The 17,791-nt window shown below is 38.7% G+C and overlaps 1 protein-coding gene across 3 annotated transcripts in view; it reads right to left on the bottom strand.

Moving 5' to 3' along the window:
- Positions 1 to 4,828: 4,828 nt before the first annotated feature.
- asap3 (ArfGAP with SH3 domain, ankyrin repeat and PH domain 3) overlaps positions 4,829 to 17,791 on the bottom strand; it is a 33,816-nt gene continuing 20,853 nt past the window's right edge. For 2 of the 3 annotated variants that reach the window (XM_056234031.1, XM_056234033.1), the window contains 18 exons: positions 16,573 to 16,659; positions 16,321 to 16,430; positions 15,368 to 15,437; positions 13,741 to 13,828; positions 12,103 to 12,151; positions 11,615 to 11,781; positions 10,912 to 11,045; positions 10,349 to 10,440; positions 10,049 to 10,229; positions 9,355 to 9,440; positions 9,148 to 9,263; positions 8,918 to 8,985; positions 8,454 to 8,558; positions 7,930 to 8,134; positions 7,494 to 7,752; positions 6,158 to 6,368; positions 5,672 to 5,800; positions 4,829 to 5,515 (listed from right to left, as the gene is read on the bottom strand). In XM_056234031.1, coding sequence (XP_056090006.1) covers positions 5,441 to 5,515; positions 5,672 to 5,800; positions 6,158 to 6,368; positions 7,494 to 7,752; positions 7,930 to 8,134; positions 8,454 to 8,558; positions 8,918 to 8,985; positions 9,148 to 9,263; positions 9,355 to 9,440; positions 10,049 to 10,229; positions 10,349 to 10,440; positions 10,912 to 11,045; positions 11,615 to 11,781; positions 12,103 to 12,151; positions 13,741 to 13,828; positions 15,368 to 15,437; positions 16,321 to 16,430; positions 16,573 to 16,659 — 2,232 coding nt within the window. In that variant the 3' untranslated portion in view covers positions 4,829 to 5,440. The remainder of the gene's footprint in view (positions 5,516 to 5,671; positions 5,801 to 6,157; positions 6,369 to 7,493; positions 7,753 to 7,929; positions 8,135 to 8,453; positions 8,559 to 8,917; positions 8,986 to 9,147; positions 9,264 to 9,354; positions 9,441 to 10,048; positions 10,230 to 10,348; positions 10,441 to 10,911; positions 11,046 to 11,614; positions 11,782 to 12,102; positions 12,152 to 13,740; positions 13,829 to 15,367; positions 15,438 to 16,320; positions 16,431 to 16,572; positions 16,660 to 17,791) is intronic. The other variant, XM_056234032.1, reaches the window with a different exon arrangement.

The following is a 17,791-nucleotide window of genomic DNA, read 5'->3' as shown; positions in this document are numbered from 1 at the left end:
ACACGTTTGAACATTATAAGAATATATCACACTTTGAATTTATATAGCCTATTTAATGTGCTTTGCAAAGTTCTATTGCAATCTTTAAAAATTGCCTATTCTGTAATTACTGTTATTTAATGTTTTGTTTCACAGAACAAGTTCCAACAGTTCTAAAACCCTTGTCTCTTGTCTAACAGGATACTTTTATTGTCACTGTATGCTGAAGTATCTCATTGGATTTTTGCTCCATTGTGTTTGCTGAAGAAAAAAATGAATGGAAATGGAAACTATTCCACATGCTTCTGTACATTTGTTGATGATATATTGAATATTAAAAACGTTTTTGCTGACTGTTTTAATGAGTCCATTTGCCTATGAAAATGCTGATCTTACGCCAAAAGGAGAGAAACTAATATGCCTGTGTCTATTTTAAACGCTCAGTCTCTCAGCAGAATTTGATAGGACAACAGGACCGGAACAGCACAGCTTGGAACGATTTCTGCTGAAAACAGTACCAACAGCCTCATTTCTTTCCATGAGCCATCTGGCAATCTGACAGACATCAGCATTAGAGGAAACACAGACTGCTAATGTCAGTCCATCTGACATAAGCATTTGACCTTTACATATAGGTATAAATGGTATTTAAATTAAGATCGATTTTAAATCGATTGCCTCAGTGTCCATACACTAAAAACCACTTATGATTGTCATGAAATTAGAGGCTCACTGACCCATTAAAAAACACATTGAGGTTTCATACAGTTTGTCTTTCTCGGTGTGATCAGATTCAGAATCTAAACTCCACGCTTGAGATATCTGCAATAATAATTTATAATTTACAAGTAAAAATATCCTTAAAACAAGGTCAGCTCAGTTTTCAGTAAAAAAAATAGCATAAGAGATTCTAGAACTTGTGTATACAACATTAGTGATTAAGATTAAAGCTCTGAAAAGCAAAAGAGCACCCATTTGTACCTAATTTGCAGTTTATGCAAAGATTAGTAAAGCACTCATATTGTTGTTGCATAACATAAGGCCTTGCATAATGTTTTTAACCTATAATGGCAAAAACTATGACTTTATAATAGCCCTGATCCAATGGCTGGGTTTAGTTGAATAAAAAGCTTACCCTGGTGATTCTCTATACATATTGAATCGGTGGGTGGGGGGGGTGGGGGGTGCTTTCAGAGATTATAAAATCATGTATCAGTAAAAAAAAAGAATCTGCTTTTAGAATATCACATCAATTAATGCATTTTAAGTTTGAGTTTTAGGTTAAAATTTATGTAAATGACAAGGTATATTTCAGTCCTGTAACTCGTCACCAGTTTTCCCACCATATTTATATATATATATATATATATTTAAATAGATGTGTAGTGTGACAAACATTTTTTATTAAAGTGCAAATAATTTAATGGAGTCTACAAATAATTATTGAGGTCATACAACCTGCACATGTAATAATGAGCAAAATTAAAGGTGCTCTAAGCCAGCCTTTCTCAAACTTTTTTCAGTCAGGGCACCTTTCAAAAGTGCATAAAATCTCAAGGCACTCCAGTGTAAAATATAATTTAAAAACACTGCATAACCCAAATGTAAATGCAAATGTCCTGTTTATTTAGACAGAACAGTAATGAACAGAGCATAATACGAACTGTAAATAATAATAACAATTTTATAGCACCTTTTGTCAATAAAAAAAATTATTTGCTTATAATTAACATGACAATGTGTACAAAACTAAAGTGGGCTAAATTCACGTTTATTTTTACGTTTCTGTCAGTCTGAGGAGTTGTTGCTATAACGCGTTGCTATGGGTTACCGCTGCGTCACTTGCGTCAAGTTGTGTGTGTCTTGCTTCGGTCTTGTGAGACGGATTTTTATGGTTAATTTTATATACCGTATTTTCCGCACTATAAGGCGCACTTAAAAGCCTTTAATTTTCTCAAAAAACGACAGTGCGCCTTATAATTCGGAGCGCCTTATACATGGTTGGTGAACACACGTTCACCAAGACGGGGAGACAGCGCCGGGCGACTTACGCCACTATCTGCCAATGGATCGTGGATGCCTGGGCTGATATATCAGTCTTAACTGTGATCCGAGCTTTCACGAAGGCAGGAATAATCTCTTTATCCTGTTTTCGGTCGAAGTCCACAGTAGTTGATTGTCGAGTTCGCGCGCGCGATCAAACCTCCTCCGTGTGTTCAACATCTGATTCGGATGAACTATCCATTTGAGCTGATATTCTCAGAACACCACAAAGCACTGTCATCGGCTGACAGCTGACAGTCTGAGTCTCCACTGTTGCTTAGTTACCAATGATCGCGCGCGCGCACTCGACAATCGCCTACTGTGGACTTCGACCGAAAACAGGAAGAAAATACGGGTATGTGAGCAGCTGGCTGAATAAACATCATTTTTATTCATATCTTTCACATTTACTGCAGTCAGATTCACCGTGTTCACTCATATGGCTGTGCACTTGTAATGACACATTAAGGTTGTTAAGAGGCTAAAAGCAGGTTTAAAACTTGCCCCGTATAAGTCAACAGGGTGCAAATTTTAAAAAGAGGACAACACGTAGGCAACACCGGTTTTTTTCCGTATATATTTTTGTATATATATTTATCTAAAATGAATTTACAATTTTATTAATACGTTCATATGTTTAAAAAGAAGAAGAATGTATTTATGTAAATATATTTATATATGAAATGTCAGATTTTTTTTTTGATTTTTTTTTTTTTTAGCCTACGTAATTTTTTGGCGGCACCCCTGACACAGTCAGGGGGCACCCCAGTGTGCCGCGGCACCCACTTTGAGAAAGGCTGCTCTAAGCGATGTCATGTGTTTTTTAGGCCAAAACATTTTTTGTCACATACAGCAAACATCTCCTCACTATCCGCTGGCTGCCTGTCCCCTGAACACACTGTAAAGAAACGCGATCTCTGTAGACAGCCCATGCTTCACAAACAGCACCAAAAACAAACTGCAGCGACCCGCTCCCCAAAACATAACAAACTGTTCCAGCCAATGACCGACAAGAAGGGTTTGGGGGTGTGGTTTGGGGGGTTAGTGTGCGGATGAGGAGGAGGGAGGGTCTAGCTAGCCTCCGTTTTGTTTGACAATAGTTCGAACGTCAACAAGAAGTGACGTCACCCAGGATCGCTTAGAGAACCTTTAAGTTTGCATGTGCTTTCTTAAAGTGAATATATTATGGAAAGAACAATCCAAGCAGATGTGGACAAACTAAATAGGAGCACTAGTCAATAAATGTGATTGAAGGAATGGAATGGATGGAAATCTTGTGGGATTTCCATCACATTTCATTGTAATCTAAGTATCAGCATATCTCACATATTTTATTAAATTTCCAATAATGTAATCCAAACGGATTTTATTTCAGAGGGGCCGACCATTTTGTCTTATTAGAGAGCACATCACTGAAGCAACATTGGAACAGCTGAATTGTTAAGTTTTTGTACACATTTATAAGCACTTTTGTTTGAAATATTTAAAAATGTTCTAAGTAAAACCTCATATTACTGGAGGCAGTGTGACAAATGACAGATTACTCTAGCATTCAACAAGGAGAACTGTTGTGTCATGCTGCAAGCCAACAGTCGTCGTTCGCATGCCATCGCAGTGAACATCTGCTTTAGGCTGACCTGAAAACTTTCTGCATCACTCCGCACTGACCAGTGACATAACACCTGTCAATTATGCAACAGTTTAGTCAGATGCTACCTAATGATTTTCAATCTGTAAAGAAGCTGAGTGCTGGCAATCATCCATTTAGGCCCATCCAGGATGGACGGCTGACTGTTGAAAAAGTAGAAGGTGCTAATATGGATCTACACGCATGCACACACACACACACACTTAATGTGTTTTCATAATCCTTTTGCAAAAAGATGCCACATTCTTAATCCAGGATTTTTTTTAAAACGCAGAGGAGTAAGTCTCCATGTGTTTGACGATTGTAGAGGGCTTATAAATTCTAGAAAAAGGTTATGCCATCTCCTCTCAGAAAATGTACTGTATTATGTTCTGTAATAAAGCACTTCATTCTTATAGACGAACAACCACAGTCATATCGAAGGTTTTGCAATCCATTGTATGTTTAACCCAGAGAAAACACGTGTTTACAGTTTGCAAACATTTAATTGTCATTTTCAGTTCTTAGAAACAGATGCTTAACAACATCTCAGAGAAAAAAAAAAATTGTCCTGAACAGACTGGGAGGGACATTTAACAATAATATACAGTTACAGTGATACAAAACGGTTGAGTTAAACAAGTGTAATTTACACAGCGTTACCTTTTGCTTTCCTAAAACACAAAGTGAGCTGAACCGTTTTGGACCTCCAACATACGTACGTTCATCTCTGGCTGAAAAATGCTTCACAGAAGTCAATGAGATGGCAGAAGGGAAAACATCTGTTGTGTGCTCTCAGCTTATCAAACATTTATACAGTCTGCTGGTTCGAGACACGTCCCAAATCTGCCATAAACCACCTCGGTCTGGAGGGAGATCCCATTAAAATAATAATAATAATGCTGTCCGATAACAATACAAACACAGAAAAGACATTAAATGTGGGAGACAAGTACAGCTTTTTTTCTGTTTTGTATAGGCAAAGCTAACAGAGCTTGATTTTTGAACATTAGCATAAAATATGGAAACTCGAAAAGCACATGAATGAAATACAATACACATTGTATGCGTGCTGAGATTAAAAAATAACTTTCTGCAGTCAAAACTTATTGAACATTTGTTGTCATTTAACACTCAGATAACATCCTGATCTTCTATCTGAGGATTCTAAAGGTCTCCCAGTGCAGGGCTGGATGTCCGGGAATCAGCAGCAATAGGAGACGCCGGTGCAGAGGAGACAGATGAAACCAAATACATCATCCTTTAACTCGCTGTCTGGTGGACCTGGTGTCTGGCCAGAACTAATGGCATGTCATAATGCCTGATGGTATAAATTAATATCCAGAGAGCACCAACCACAGGATGAGCTTCAGCAAACGAGCCCAGTGCCTCCGAGTCTGGCCGACAATCTCTTCGAGACCTCAAACGCCAAGAACACGTTCAATGCCTCAATATCAATAAGAACAAGTCCTGTCGTTAGTTTAAACAACTAAACCCAAGAGGAGTTTCAAAAGCTGGATGGCTTTCATCCCTTTTCTGCCATTCATTCGTGAGTCATGACGTACCTGCCAAACCTTCAGTCCAGATAAACAGCTCAGATACGTTATGAGCAGCACTGAAATGATCAGTGGATCATCTTACAGCGCTTCACACTAATGCCGTTCTCCAGTCTTTCATCTTCTAAGTGCATTTCAGGCCTCCACAGTTTCTTGGTCTAGCGCTTCTGAAGATAAAAGCAACAGTCTAGACTAGTTCCACATGGTGTAATGTGAGTGTTCATGGAGGTTCACCTCATTCTCCTAATTTATGTACATAGTTGACTGGAAAGGAGCCACTTCTAGAAGGTTCTCCCTCTATATGGCCCACCTGGGAGGAAAAGAGTGCAAGATGTTGAGGTCTCAGTTTGAACCGTTTATGGAAAATGTATTCACAGTTACTGTAAAGCCTGTTAAAAGCATGGCAGGTAAACACAGGGTGTGTGTGTGTGTGTGTGTGTGTGTGAGAGAGAGTATGTATACTTACCCACCAGTGTGGGTCATCAGTTGCTGTCACTATGATGACTTCGTTCTTAAAGAAAGCCAGCTGATTGGCACCAACTGATCTGCAGTCAACCAACGCTCTGACCTTCTTGGGTCTCTCCCTTAATGAGATCTAACACAGAGAAAATCTCAGCATACACTTTCTGACTTTGAAAATGGTTACACAGAAAAACTGGGCATCATATACTACCTGACTTTCAAACTTTACAAACACAACCATCTCATGTAGAAACATGCACCTCGTTGCTAGAAGATGCATGACAAATGACTGGATGGAATCATAGTCTGAAGCTAAAAAAAAATGGAGTCTGTGCGCACTATGCAATTTTCTGTGAAATCAATCAACTCGGGGTGGGGAATCTGGGCAAAAGTCGTGTGGGGTGTATTCCAGCTTTTACATATACAAATGAATGTTCACAAATGAAGGGATAACAAACAAATACAAGTAAAAATAATATGTATACATTACCATGGCGTTTTTGCGTGAGCGAGGTGGCGGCAGTATGACTGGCACTGTGGCGCTGTTGTTAGCATTAGCTGGTGGAGGTGATGGGTTGGGAGCTCCGCCCACTGGACTGCAGTAGAGTTCCTCCTGACTGCCTGCACACCCAGGAGATGGAGCCGAACTCTTCCCTTGACTCCCGCTGCTCGTGCGGCGATACGAGGTCGTCTTCTCTGAGCTGCAGATAAACATTTGAATTACCGTAAAACTTCAAATAGTAGCCCGGGCTTTTATTTTCCCAAATCGTCGAACTGCACCGGCTTGTATTTGAGACAGGTGTCTATATGAGACAGGCCTTTATAATTTAGTGTTGAGATGTTGTTCATTGAGTGTATAGGCCTGTCTCTAATCTCTAAAAATCTCCAAATGCTCCACGTGAAACTGCGGTCTTCCGACCTCTTACTATCGCGTCAATTGATTTTGATTAATATGCGCGAGGGAGAGAGAGCAAGACAGCGCTCGTGTTGTTTGAAGACGTGAGAGTGCGCGCGCGCGGCCGGGGCGCTCTCTCTCTCTCTCTCTCTCTGCTCGTAACGTCATTCTATTCTACATCACTCATCGATCAAAAAAGGCTTTGGAGGGACAACAATTTGCTTTGGCGGTCGCCAAAAAGCGGACGATCTGACGGTTTTAGAGGATTAAATACAACCCGAAACTAAAAAACAGACCCAGCCTCTATTTGAGACCGGCCTTTATTTACCCAAACCGGCAGCCACACCAGGCGTGTAAAAGAGACAGGCGTCTATTTGGGACTCGGCTATTATTTGAAGTTTTACGGTATATTTGCCAAATCAGAATACTACACACATACACTCATAAACAAATACAGATTTCAATGGATGCTACACTGATTTTAGTAGATGTTCACACGTAAATCATATGAATTCTCACTATTATTATATATTTCATTAACATTTGATATGACTTTTTTTTTTTTTTTTTTAGCAACTACTAACTAGTGTTTAATTTGTTATATGTAATTGCATACAAAAAAATGTAATACAATAATGAGGAAACTTCTTGCCCTGTAAGATAAATGTAGTATAGGATTACAGTTGGTTCGTCCAAAATTGAATACTTCCCTACTATATATTATGCAAAAAACAGTACGCCAAAAGAGTAGTATGTCCAAACTGGTAGGTCTCGCGAAAGTAACATGGAGGATGTAGTATGTCCAAATTTCATTCATACTACCTGTATTCATATTATATAGAGCGTACTTTTTCGGTCGCATAGTAAATTCAAATTCAAATATATTACCTACTCAGACAATGCGCGATTTCGGAGGTAGCGAGTGACTAACCTGACGGGTCCTCTCTGACACTGTGGTGAGGTGGAGTAATTTTTGCCCTCTGCCCCCGAGAAAGGTCCCTCCCAGAACACCGTCTGTCTCGGTCCCTTTGACGGTCCAATGGTGTGAGAGCGTGCTGATGTCAGTCCAGAGGACTCGGTCACAGGGGACGGGGTGCTGATTCTCTGAAAGCAGCCTGTGGGGTGGGAACTCTGGCGGTAGGGGGAGTGAGTCTCTGGAATGGAAACCGAGATCTGAGGATCTGAACGACCTGTGGGGACACAATTTATCTTTGACCTTGCTGTGGTTTGTCTGGAATAAACTTGCAGCGTTTCTATACATTTCTCATATGCAATTGAGGTACAATTCAGCTTCTCAGAGAACATCTAATTCCAAAATTCCAGACTTCAGGTTTCAAAAGTCAATTAAAAGATAAACACTATCTCACCTCTCTGTATTGCTTTAGCTGGCAGGGGAGGTGGCATGGAGCCACCAGTGGGGGCGCTGTTGTTGGGTGGATTTTCATATAGGAAGTCAATGTTCTCATAGGTCCGGGCTGGACTGCTTTTATTTAAATTCCATGCAGACGAGCAGTGCCCATTACTGCCAGTAGGAGGCAGCGGAGACCGTGAGCCCTTAGGATGGGGACTCGCCTAAACAAAGTTAATGAACATTATTATAAAACACAACGAAGACTAAGATCTACTTTTATTTATTATCATCTACTGATTCACTCATATATTAATAATGTAAAAAAAAAAAATTTAATTGCTGAACCTGAACATGGCTTTTTCATTAGGATTCTGTACATTTTAAAACAAAGAAATATTATGACTTCAATTATTTTATTATTAAATTTGAAAAATGCAAAATAGAAACATTTTCACTAGTTTTTGCTAATTGCTCAGATACCACTGTACATATTATAGTGAATAATGCATATCGTATGAAATAGTTAATGTCATTACAGACCCTTTCGTCCAGATCATCTTCACTGTCATACATGTCCTGTGGTGTCTCCCATGGGTATTCAACATGGATCTGAGAGTTAAACTTCCCATTGTGGGCCAATTCCAGCTAAACATACACACCGAGAAAATGTAAGAAATTCCAGAGACTCACTTTTGACAAGACTAATATTTCACACTAGTGTCCTATTAGAGAGAGCAAAACCAAAAATTCAAATACAGCTCTCCATTTATTGTCAGTTTTCTGAACCTGGTTCTTCATTTGCCGACATTGTATTTGCTTTATGTGATGATACTATTGTATGCAGGGAAGGTGAGGGGGGTTCCTTGTGAAAACATTGTCATATGAGACTTCAGGATATTAAACAGGATAAAAATCAACCTAGAGATAATATCTCTACAAACACATGCTCACATACACAAACACAAAGCAATTCAGCTGTTTTTTGTGCAATATATGATACTCACCAGTTCGATACACTGCATGTGCTGCAGTCTCTTGGCAATGTCAAGAGCCGTCTCACCTGCTGAGTTCACTACAGGACAATCAGAAGAATGGAAGAGTCTAATCAAATGTCTGTTGGTCAATCAACCTTTCTATCTGTCTGTTTATCTATCCATCCACCTCCCCATCCATCCATCTATCCATCCATCCATCATGTTTATAGTTGAGTTTGTGTGTATGTATTATTGTATACCTGTGTGCAAAGCAGCCTTTGCTTTGAGGAGAAGTTTCAAACACTCAGTTTTGTTATATAATGTACAGTAATGAAGAGCTGTGTTTCCTTCTGCCGTCTTCTTTTCCAGACAGCCACTGAAAAACACATACACACACACAGAGTGGTCAGCTGATGGAAATCCTACTGTGTGCTGACAGATCTGTGACACTAGCAGATTTCTCTCACCAGTTCTGAGCTAGAAAATCCACTAGAGCCAGAGAAGTCTTCTCAGACATGTGCACAGCTAAGTGAAGACCAGTCTCCTTCAAGTCCTGTGAGACACAGAAGAGAACAAGATAAAGTTACTGGCTGCTGTCAAGCGGCCACCATCTCTTGGCGAAGCGTATGTGCTGTTGGATGAGAAGCGATGGAGAAGATTAATGAATTAGACGGTGAGTTGGTGTGCAATTTTCTAATTGTGAGTACATGTGTGCTAAATTAAAACGTTGGTGATTCAGTCACTGAATCATTCAAGTCAAATTCTGTTTTAGAAAAGAGACTACTAACACACACATTCACAAAACAAACTCAAACACAAGTACAGCAGTCATTACACGGCTTGTGTTCACTTCCTGAGTGTGCCAAAGAGAGGGGAAATCTGATTAGAGACGGAAAAAGGAGATGAAATACAGAATTGCAGAGAGAGTGAATGATGTGTGATTAATGACATCTAACCACACAGATGTCTTGTTTCTGTTTATACAGTTCGAACTGATTAAGAAATGAACATCTATTTAACTTAATCACAGGGAGTCTCATATGACAGATGGACATTTCTGAAAGCTCATGTCATCTCAAGAGCATGTTTCTAAACCTGATGATTTTGTTATCACTGTGGATGCGGTGTATGTGTGTGTATGGTGGGATTGAGTGGTCTCACCTGTCCGTCAGGTGTGGCCACTGGTTTAGACAGGTCCTCTCCCTCTGCATAGAGCTGCAGCAGTGATGTGAGGTCTTTGCTCCTCACAGTGTCATACACATGGTACACTTCAGAGTGTTCTTTTGGGAGGACGTAGCGGCGCTCTGCGTACTTCGCTACAATGTACTCCTTCCTCGCAGTCCTGAGATGCACAAACAAAAGCAAAATATGTTTAAGACGAGGCTGAGCTACTGGTAAAGTGACAAAATGTTTTTATTAATAATATTAAGCAATATATCTGAACTGCACACTAGGACTCACATGTCACTTTTTGGGAGGGGCTTGATTGCATCATTGGGTAGGTTGACTTCCATGATGTCATTAAACTTGGCATTTCCAATACTCACTGCCAACTGTGAACCAAAGCACAACTAATAAACAGATGTTTGCAGCAAACATACAAAACTAACAAATTTGAACACTGCATTCACGCATCCAGCTTGATGTTTGGTAGTTTGCATTATCTGTAATCTAAGTAATTACCTAATAAATAACACTCAGGACATGTGTGCAGAAGCACTTGCATTATTTTGCTTTACTGTCAGAGGTAAAAAGTTCATACTGTACAAATGCGCAGATGAGAATGAAGCACTTGTGAGTAACTGCTGACTCAGTCACAGAGGATTATGGGTAAAAAATGTGATTTTTAGCACAAAAAACAACAACAGTAAAAGTGCAGCTAGTAAGTCAATAATGGACTCATAGAGAAAACTGAGCTAAATAATCTCTTTCAAATTTATGAAATGTATATATTTCAGACACGTACGTGTGTGTGTGTGTGTGTGTGTGTGTATATGTGTGTGTGTGTGTGTGTGTGTGTGTACCAGGAGCTCAGAGGTGCTCAGCACGTCGAGAGTGAGAGACTGAATTCGTGAGTGATGTACTCCGAGCTCACGATGGATTCCCGAACACTCGATACAGGTGAGGATGCCCAGGTTAGTGGAGAGCCAGGTGGGATCTAAACAGCACATTACACTTTATTCAAAACATTTCTTTGTCAATCTTGAACACCTTTTGCAGACTAATAAAATGGGTTTTTTTCAAGAGCTCTTCATAATGATGATGCAGTAATTCTGATGAAAAGAATTATACATTGCTTAAATATTTAATTCATCTAATAAATAAATAAAATAAAGAATACATATGCAAACATAAATACGGCTTAAAGGTCTCTCTCTCTCTCTCTCATCATCATTTGGATTTGATTTAGAACATAACACATAGGATTTCTATATTTGTAACACTGTAAGTGGCATCTCATGTTTAAAAATGTGAGGCACAGGGCAGTGGAATGAAAAAACAAGGTATAGATTAGAACATATTATAACTTGAGTGCCGCATCTTTAAAATGCTGTGTCATGCGCAAGATGCTACAAAAGACGTGAGTGCAACGATCAACCATGCCCGTCTGGCATGTTTATTTAGAAAAACTATGGAAATGCAGTGCAATGGAATGCAAAAACTCGTTTGGTGTGAATGGCCACAATCAAGCAGTATAAAAATGCATTAGGATCCTCTAGTCGAGACCTGGGGCTCCGCAGTCGCAGCAGCCCTCATTGCCGGGCAGGTTTCTCAGGCATGAGATGACCGCTCGGACGAGTTCCTGCAGACCGCTGTCCTGAAACTGGAGCTGATCTCCACCTAGAGCCGTGTTCAAGGCCTCCTCCTTACTGTTCTGCAGCACAGACACCCATCTGCAGGAAGTCAAGTCACCTTTATTTATATAGCCCTTTATACAATACAGCTTATTTCAAAGCAGCTTTACAGTGATAACAGGAAGACCAATAGAGAGATTACAAAAAATATATTCAGATGTCTGCCTAACAAATAGTGACCTTTCAGATACATCCGTTGTGTATTTAACATTTCATTGTCTTTATCTTTCTCTTTCCTTTTTTATTCTATCTCTCGCCTTGAGGAGCAGGTTTTGATCCAGCATGTCTGTACATGCTGCTCTGCAGTATGCGGTAGAGATTTCTCTGTGCACGGGTAAGTGTATGTGTGTCTGCACTTACATCATGCATTCTTGCTCGTCTTCAGCCTGGAAATGGTATGTACGATTGTCTGTAAGAAAAACGAGAGAGAAAAAAAAAAGAGATAAATAGAGTTTATGCATTAGGTGGATCTCTGACGCAGTAAGGAAACCATGGAAAAACATCCTTATCTACAGGAAATAAACAGAGAAAAAACAAAAAACGGTCAGGACTAGCCACTCAACACACCTGTTTTTCATGATCTACACACCTACAGACCTATTTCTCAAAACTTTATTTACATTCTTCTGAACACCTACATGCATGAAACGCCTCGCCTGGTTTAACGTACTATATTTCACAGCAGATTTCCATGAATGCATCACATCCAGGTCAGTTAAGCCATCAGCACTGAATTATTTCCAGCCATGCATGTTCAATTCATACCTGGCTAGTCCTTGGATACCTTCAGAACAGCATACTATTCTTATTATTCCTACAATATATAGAGTGTAAACACTCACTGTACATATTAAGCAAACAAATTTATGTATAAAACACACTGCACATCCCACAATGCAATGTGCTTTCCAGTGAAGTGAATAAAGCAGATGTAATTGTATCTGCAATTAAGGCAGAGGATTTTTGAAAAAAGTGAAAGATGACATTTACACTAAGTGAAAATAGCAGTAATTTCTTTGCAGTGTAAATAGCAGTTTGATGCTATTTAGCCCATTTACTCTTTGCCAACAACACTCAGCAGTGTTGGGGAAAGTTACTTTTAAAAACTAACTGCGTTAATTACTTTTTATGGAAAGCAACACGTTAATTTTTCATACATGGGCTGGGCTTACTTGTTTGTTTTTTAACAAAAACAATTTAAACACAAATGCGATGTTTATCTAAAGCCATTTTTGCTTATAAGTATGGTTGAATTGAATTATCAAAGCTCAACAGCAAAAACATTGGTTAATAAAGTGAGATTAAATACAAAAAGTATATTTGTACTATGTAACATTTAATTATTGCAGGTTTGCGTAATGTTCTGAGTTTGCATGTTACTGTTTTTATTAATTTAGTGCAAGTGAGATGAGTAAACTAAACGCATGCTCACATTTAGTCTAAAACTACAATAACCATCATGTTCACACAGCGCACACAACGCCTCTGATTTCTCTCAGCATTGGGACAGGAGAGATGACAGTCAATAAATAAGAAAACAAAGTAACTTGTGTCACTTGTTTGAAAAAACTCAGATATTTTGTTGTAAATCTAAAAGTAATGCGTTAGTTTACTAGTAACTTGAAAAAGTAATCCGATTATGCAACTCACATTACTTGTAATGCGTTACCCCCAACACTGGCACTTAGTGTAAATAGACACTCAGAATTTTACAAAAAATAAGTAATTTTTATAATCATTTAAAATTAAATTAAAATTCTAACTAAAAGTTTTATTTACTAGTGTATCCGATAAAGTTGTGTGAGAGCAACATAGCATACTACTGCTTAAAATGTATCATGGAACAATGCCTACTGCTTCATTTACTATTTCTAGAGTATACACTGTATACTGCACACTATTTATTAAATAGTAAGCTAGTTTTCCATTCCCTAGTTTTACAGTCCTTTCCATACTTTAGCTGAGAGGAAAAGGGTCAAAGGTCAGAGATCAACTTACGTGTAACTAAATCAAACGTTCTTTTTTCCTCAGGGTTGGGTCGCACCTGACATGTCAGGAGGTTGAGCTTTGCGGGTGGTCTATTGATCTGAGAAAGAAAGAAGAGTTATAACATGCTCGAAAGGCGTTCTCACTACATAGTGCATACTGTATGTGGTCACTCAAATCAAATCCAAACAAATCTCACTTGCAATTGACCTATGGCTAAGCCACGCCCCCAAACACGATGAGCCAATCACAGTGCACATAGCTAACCCAATACACTCGGACATTCTCTGCTTCCACGTCCATTGAAATGCATTGCAGTTAGTCAATTTTCATTCGTTTTTATATGTTTTTTCTTGTCATTTTAAGTTTAAAATGGTCAAACGGTGTGCATGGGGTACATGCAACTCCGACACTAGGTATCCCGAGAGGCAGGGCGACGGTGTGTATTTTTTTACCCTTTCCCAAGCCAGATCTCAACCGAGATAAGTGTCTGCTCTGGATAAAGTTATGCGGTAGACCACAACACCAACTAAATGTGGATAAATTAAACAAGAATTAAACAAGGATGTCTACATCTGTTCTAAGTCAACAACGTATTTGAACGTTATCTTTAACATCTCTAACGTAGCGTTAGGCAAACGTTAGCCTAACATTAGAAAACATTGACGTTAGCTTCTAGCTGCGTTGTACATCATGTCACTTAGCTTCATTAACGTATCTTTAAATAACCGAGATAACAAATGTTCATGTAAAGATTCATGTAAATACTGCAGTGCATGAACAATGCTGATCCTCCATCTTGTTGTCTGAGATGGTGATGGCAACGAGATGTGGTTTATCAGTTTACACTGTGACCTGTGAATTTTTGCCTGGAGCTGAAGCTTTTCATCGACCTTCTCAACAATAAAATTATTAATATAACCCTCCAATGAATAGATAAGGCCCTTTTTGTGACTTCAAAATGATATTTAATCTTTCTGTCTCCAAAAATCATCAATGGCCTCCTGTGAAATGTCTCCTACTGTGACAGCGCCTGTCCCCGAATGTTGACTGTTTGTCCGAGTGAGTGGAGGGGGCGTGACTTAGCCATAGGTCAATTATGGTGTGTGCAGGATTCATGCTTGAGATGTGAGTAAAAGCTTACAAAGTTTATGGTTGCTAAATCACTGAAGCTGGAAGCACACACACAGACAAAAGTTTTGTTTTTTGACATTGTGGATGATTCCAGATGAAACTCCTTTATGTGTTTTGGCCTGTAGTTTGTGGTTCTGAAAGGAAATCACTAATACATGAGCGATGACTCTCTCTCATACAGCATGGGAAAATTTGATTGCATGTCCTGAATCTCAAATAATCGCTCTAGAGACTCTCGGAACAGAGAGTGTTTTATAACTAAAGTTGGTGTACTATTTGTGCTAATTAAACAATAATCACACAAGCAAGAGTACCGTGGCCATGATTACCGTTTAGAATGATTCAGCCATAGGATTTTTATAGAGAAGGTTTGTAAACAAAAAGTTAATCTAGAGTACTTTGTAATGCCCCGCAGCCAATCAGATTCAAAGACTGATGTATTATAAAAAGAAGTATGTATAACTGGAAGGTGTTGAGCTGTGTGTTTGTCTCTCTTAAACCTCACCGTGCTGTGAGAAATGGTGAGGCAGCCATATTTAACCCCACACTTCCTCTTCTGCCAAACCTTTCTGATCCTGAAACACAACGATCATGAATACCTCTTACAATTCACATTTAACATTCATCAATATTGCCTTCATACCTCCATACCAAAGGTTTATTACAAATAAACATTAAAAATATGCTTTGAAATAACAATGGGGTTATTGGAGTCAACAGAAAATGTATTAATGTGAATTTTCAATATTTTATACCAATATAAAAGCAAATTACTTAAAATGTGAAGATAAAAATGTTTAAATGTATAGGGTAGATTACCATAAAATTCATGAAAGCAGAAATAACTAGTAGTAAATTAATCCTATTGGCTCAGCAGCCCACTAGTAAAGTTGCAATCAATAATTAAATGACAACAAAAATGGTGATGATGTTTATTCTCACACTGATCAAAACCTAAGTATTCTGGGTGGATGTGGGCATGTGGGCATGTGTGTGTTTTGAGCTGTAGTTTTAAAAGAGTGTAAGTAAGACTGTAGAGCAGCAAGAAACTAAACCACATTTAATAGACAACATCTGTGTGAGAGGAACACGGAGACAAACACACACACGCAGCTGTGGGCCTGAAGTCAAAAAGCTCAAACTGATGCTTTATGCTGCTAACTATCTGTGACTCTCTCAGGATATTATAAGTCATTCCTTCATTTATTTTGCTCTCAGCTTAAAAATAGGGGCATATATATCATTACACACACTGAAAGCTGTGTGGAGACTGTTTCCTGAGGAACATACACTCAACCCCATGTGACTAAATGCAAACAGGAGCTGAATACTGCATCATGTCTGGAAAACCTTGAATAAGTTTAGGTAATAAAAAGAAATAGTTCCGACTGTTGTTGTTTTTGGGGAGGGTTTGTGACCTTCTTAACTTTGGGAAGTAGACAGTAAAGTTTAACTCACCCATCGCTCTTCTTAAGAAGGAATCCAGATTTCTCTGTGCCATATTTCTTATTGCCTTGAGGCTGGTGGATGCTATATCCATGCCCAGAGTTCTTCCTATTTAGAAAATCCTGTAATGACACAGAACAACATAATTATCATCATCATCATCATCATCATCAACAACATCATCATCATAATCTCTGAAATTGCTGGAATATAGTCTTTAAAACTAAGAAGTGGTGAATTCAGGGAGTTTATTTTGGAAGTTACCTCTTTGCCATCCACCTGTAATTGTGTTCTAAGTGAGTCGCGCAATTGAGAGAGCTGCTTTACTTCTTCGTCCTGCTCATGACGAACCTGTGAACCAATAACAGAAAAGTGGCTTGCTTTTGTGTAATGCAATGTAACCAATCTTGGTATTGGTCAACATAAATTATACACAAACAAAAACACATTTGATAACGGAGAAGTTATAGATGACACTACAGGCTTACACTGGAATACATGATCCCTCCATTTTGTAATGAAATCCAGGACCAAACCAACACAGCCAGAAATCCTGCATTGCTTAAAGCCTGTTGAAATGATGGCTTTGGCCCCCAGAACAAAATTCCAGCAATTTATTCTACCAATTTCCATTAAATACTTTTTTTTTAAGGAAATAATTCCTCTCGGAAAGCTGGCTTGTGGTTGTTTGAGTTTCACTTCCTTTCATGTGCTTAATGCTGATTTGTTATGATCAAAGGAGGACAAGTTGAAACGGGAGAAATGTCCCTTCAGAAAAGTTACCCAAACCAGATCTGTTATAAAACACAATCATCTCAACATCATTTCCACATGCCCCATCCTGCCTTCTCCTCATAGTAACAACAAAACGACAAACTTTAATACAGGAAATATAATTTAATGAACGCTGTTATTGTTGAGTGATATTCACTTTAGACCGGATCATATCTCTTTACAACCATGACCAGACAAGACTTGCAGAACAGGGTCCATGATGCAGCTGGGAAACATCAACTGATAAATATTCATTTGTTTTAAAACAGATTTTGGTGTATTCTTTAGGGAGATTAAAATGAGTAAAATCTAAACAGTCTGGATGCAATTAATAGCTGGTCTTCAAAACTTTGACTTTCCTTGCCATCTACATAGGCAGCTGGTTTCTAAGGGAGTATCCGAACTGTCATGAAACCGCACTTTTCAGAACTCTTTGTGTCATACTTCTGTGTAGTGCAAAGTGACTCATTTAAGCAACATAGCTTGCTAAGTTAGTAGGGGTGCACGATTCAGAAAATGTCACGATTCGATTCGATACCGATTTTTTGTCTCAAGATTCGATTCAAAATCGATTTTCGATTCAAAAACGATTCTCGATTCAAAAAACGATTCGCAGTATATAAATGTAGTTTACTTTTTCCTATGTGATTGATTGCAGTAGACACAATTTAAAAGAAAAAAAAAACACAACAAATTAAATGTAGTTTGA

Source organism: Rhinichthys klamathensis, unplaced genomic scaffold (assembly GCF_029890125.1).
Source record: "Rhinichthys klamathensis goyatoka isolate OS25496 unplaced genomic scaffold, OSU_Roscu_1.1 h1tg000387l_1, whole genome shotgun sequence".
NCBI classification, from domain to species: Eukaryota; Metazoa; Chordata; class Actinopteri; order Cypriniformes; family Leuciscidae; genus Rhinichthys; species Rhinichthys klamathensis.
This window is presented reverse-complemented; position numbering and strand designations above follow the sequence as displayed.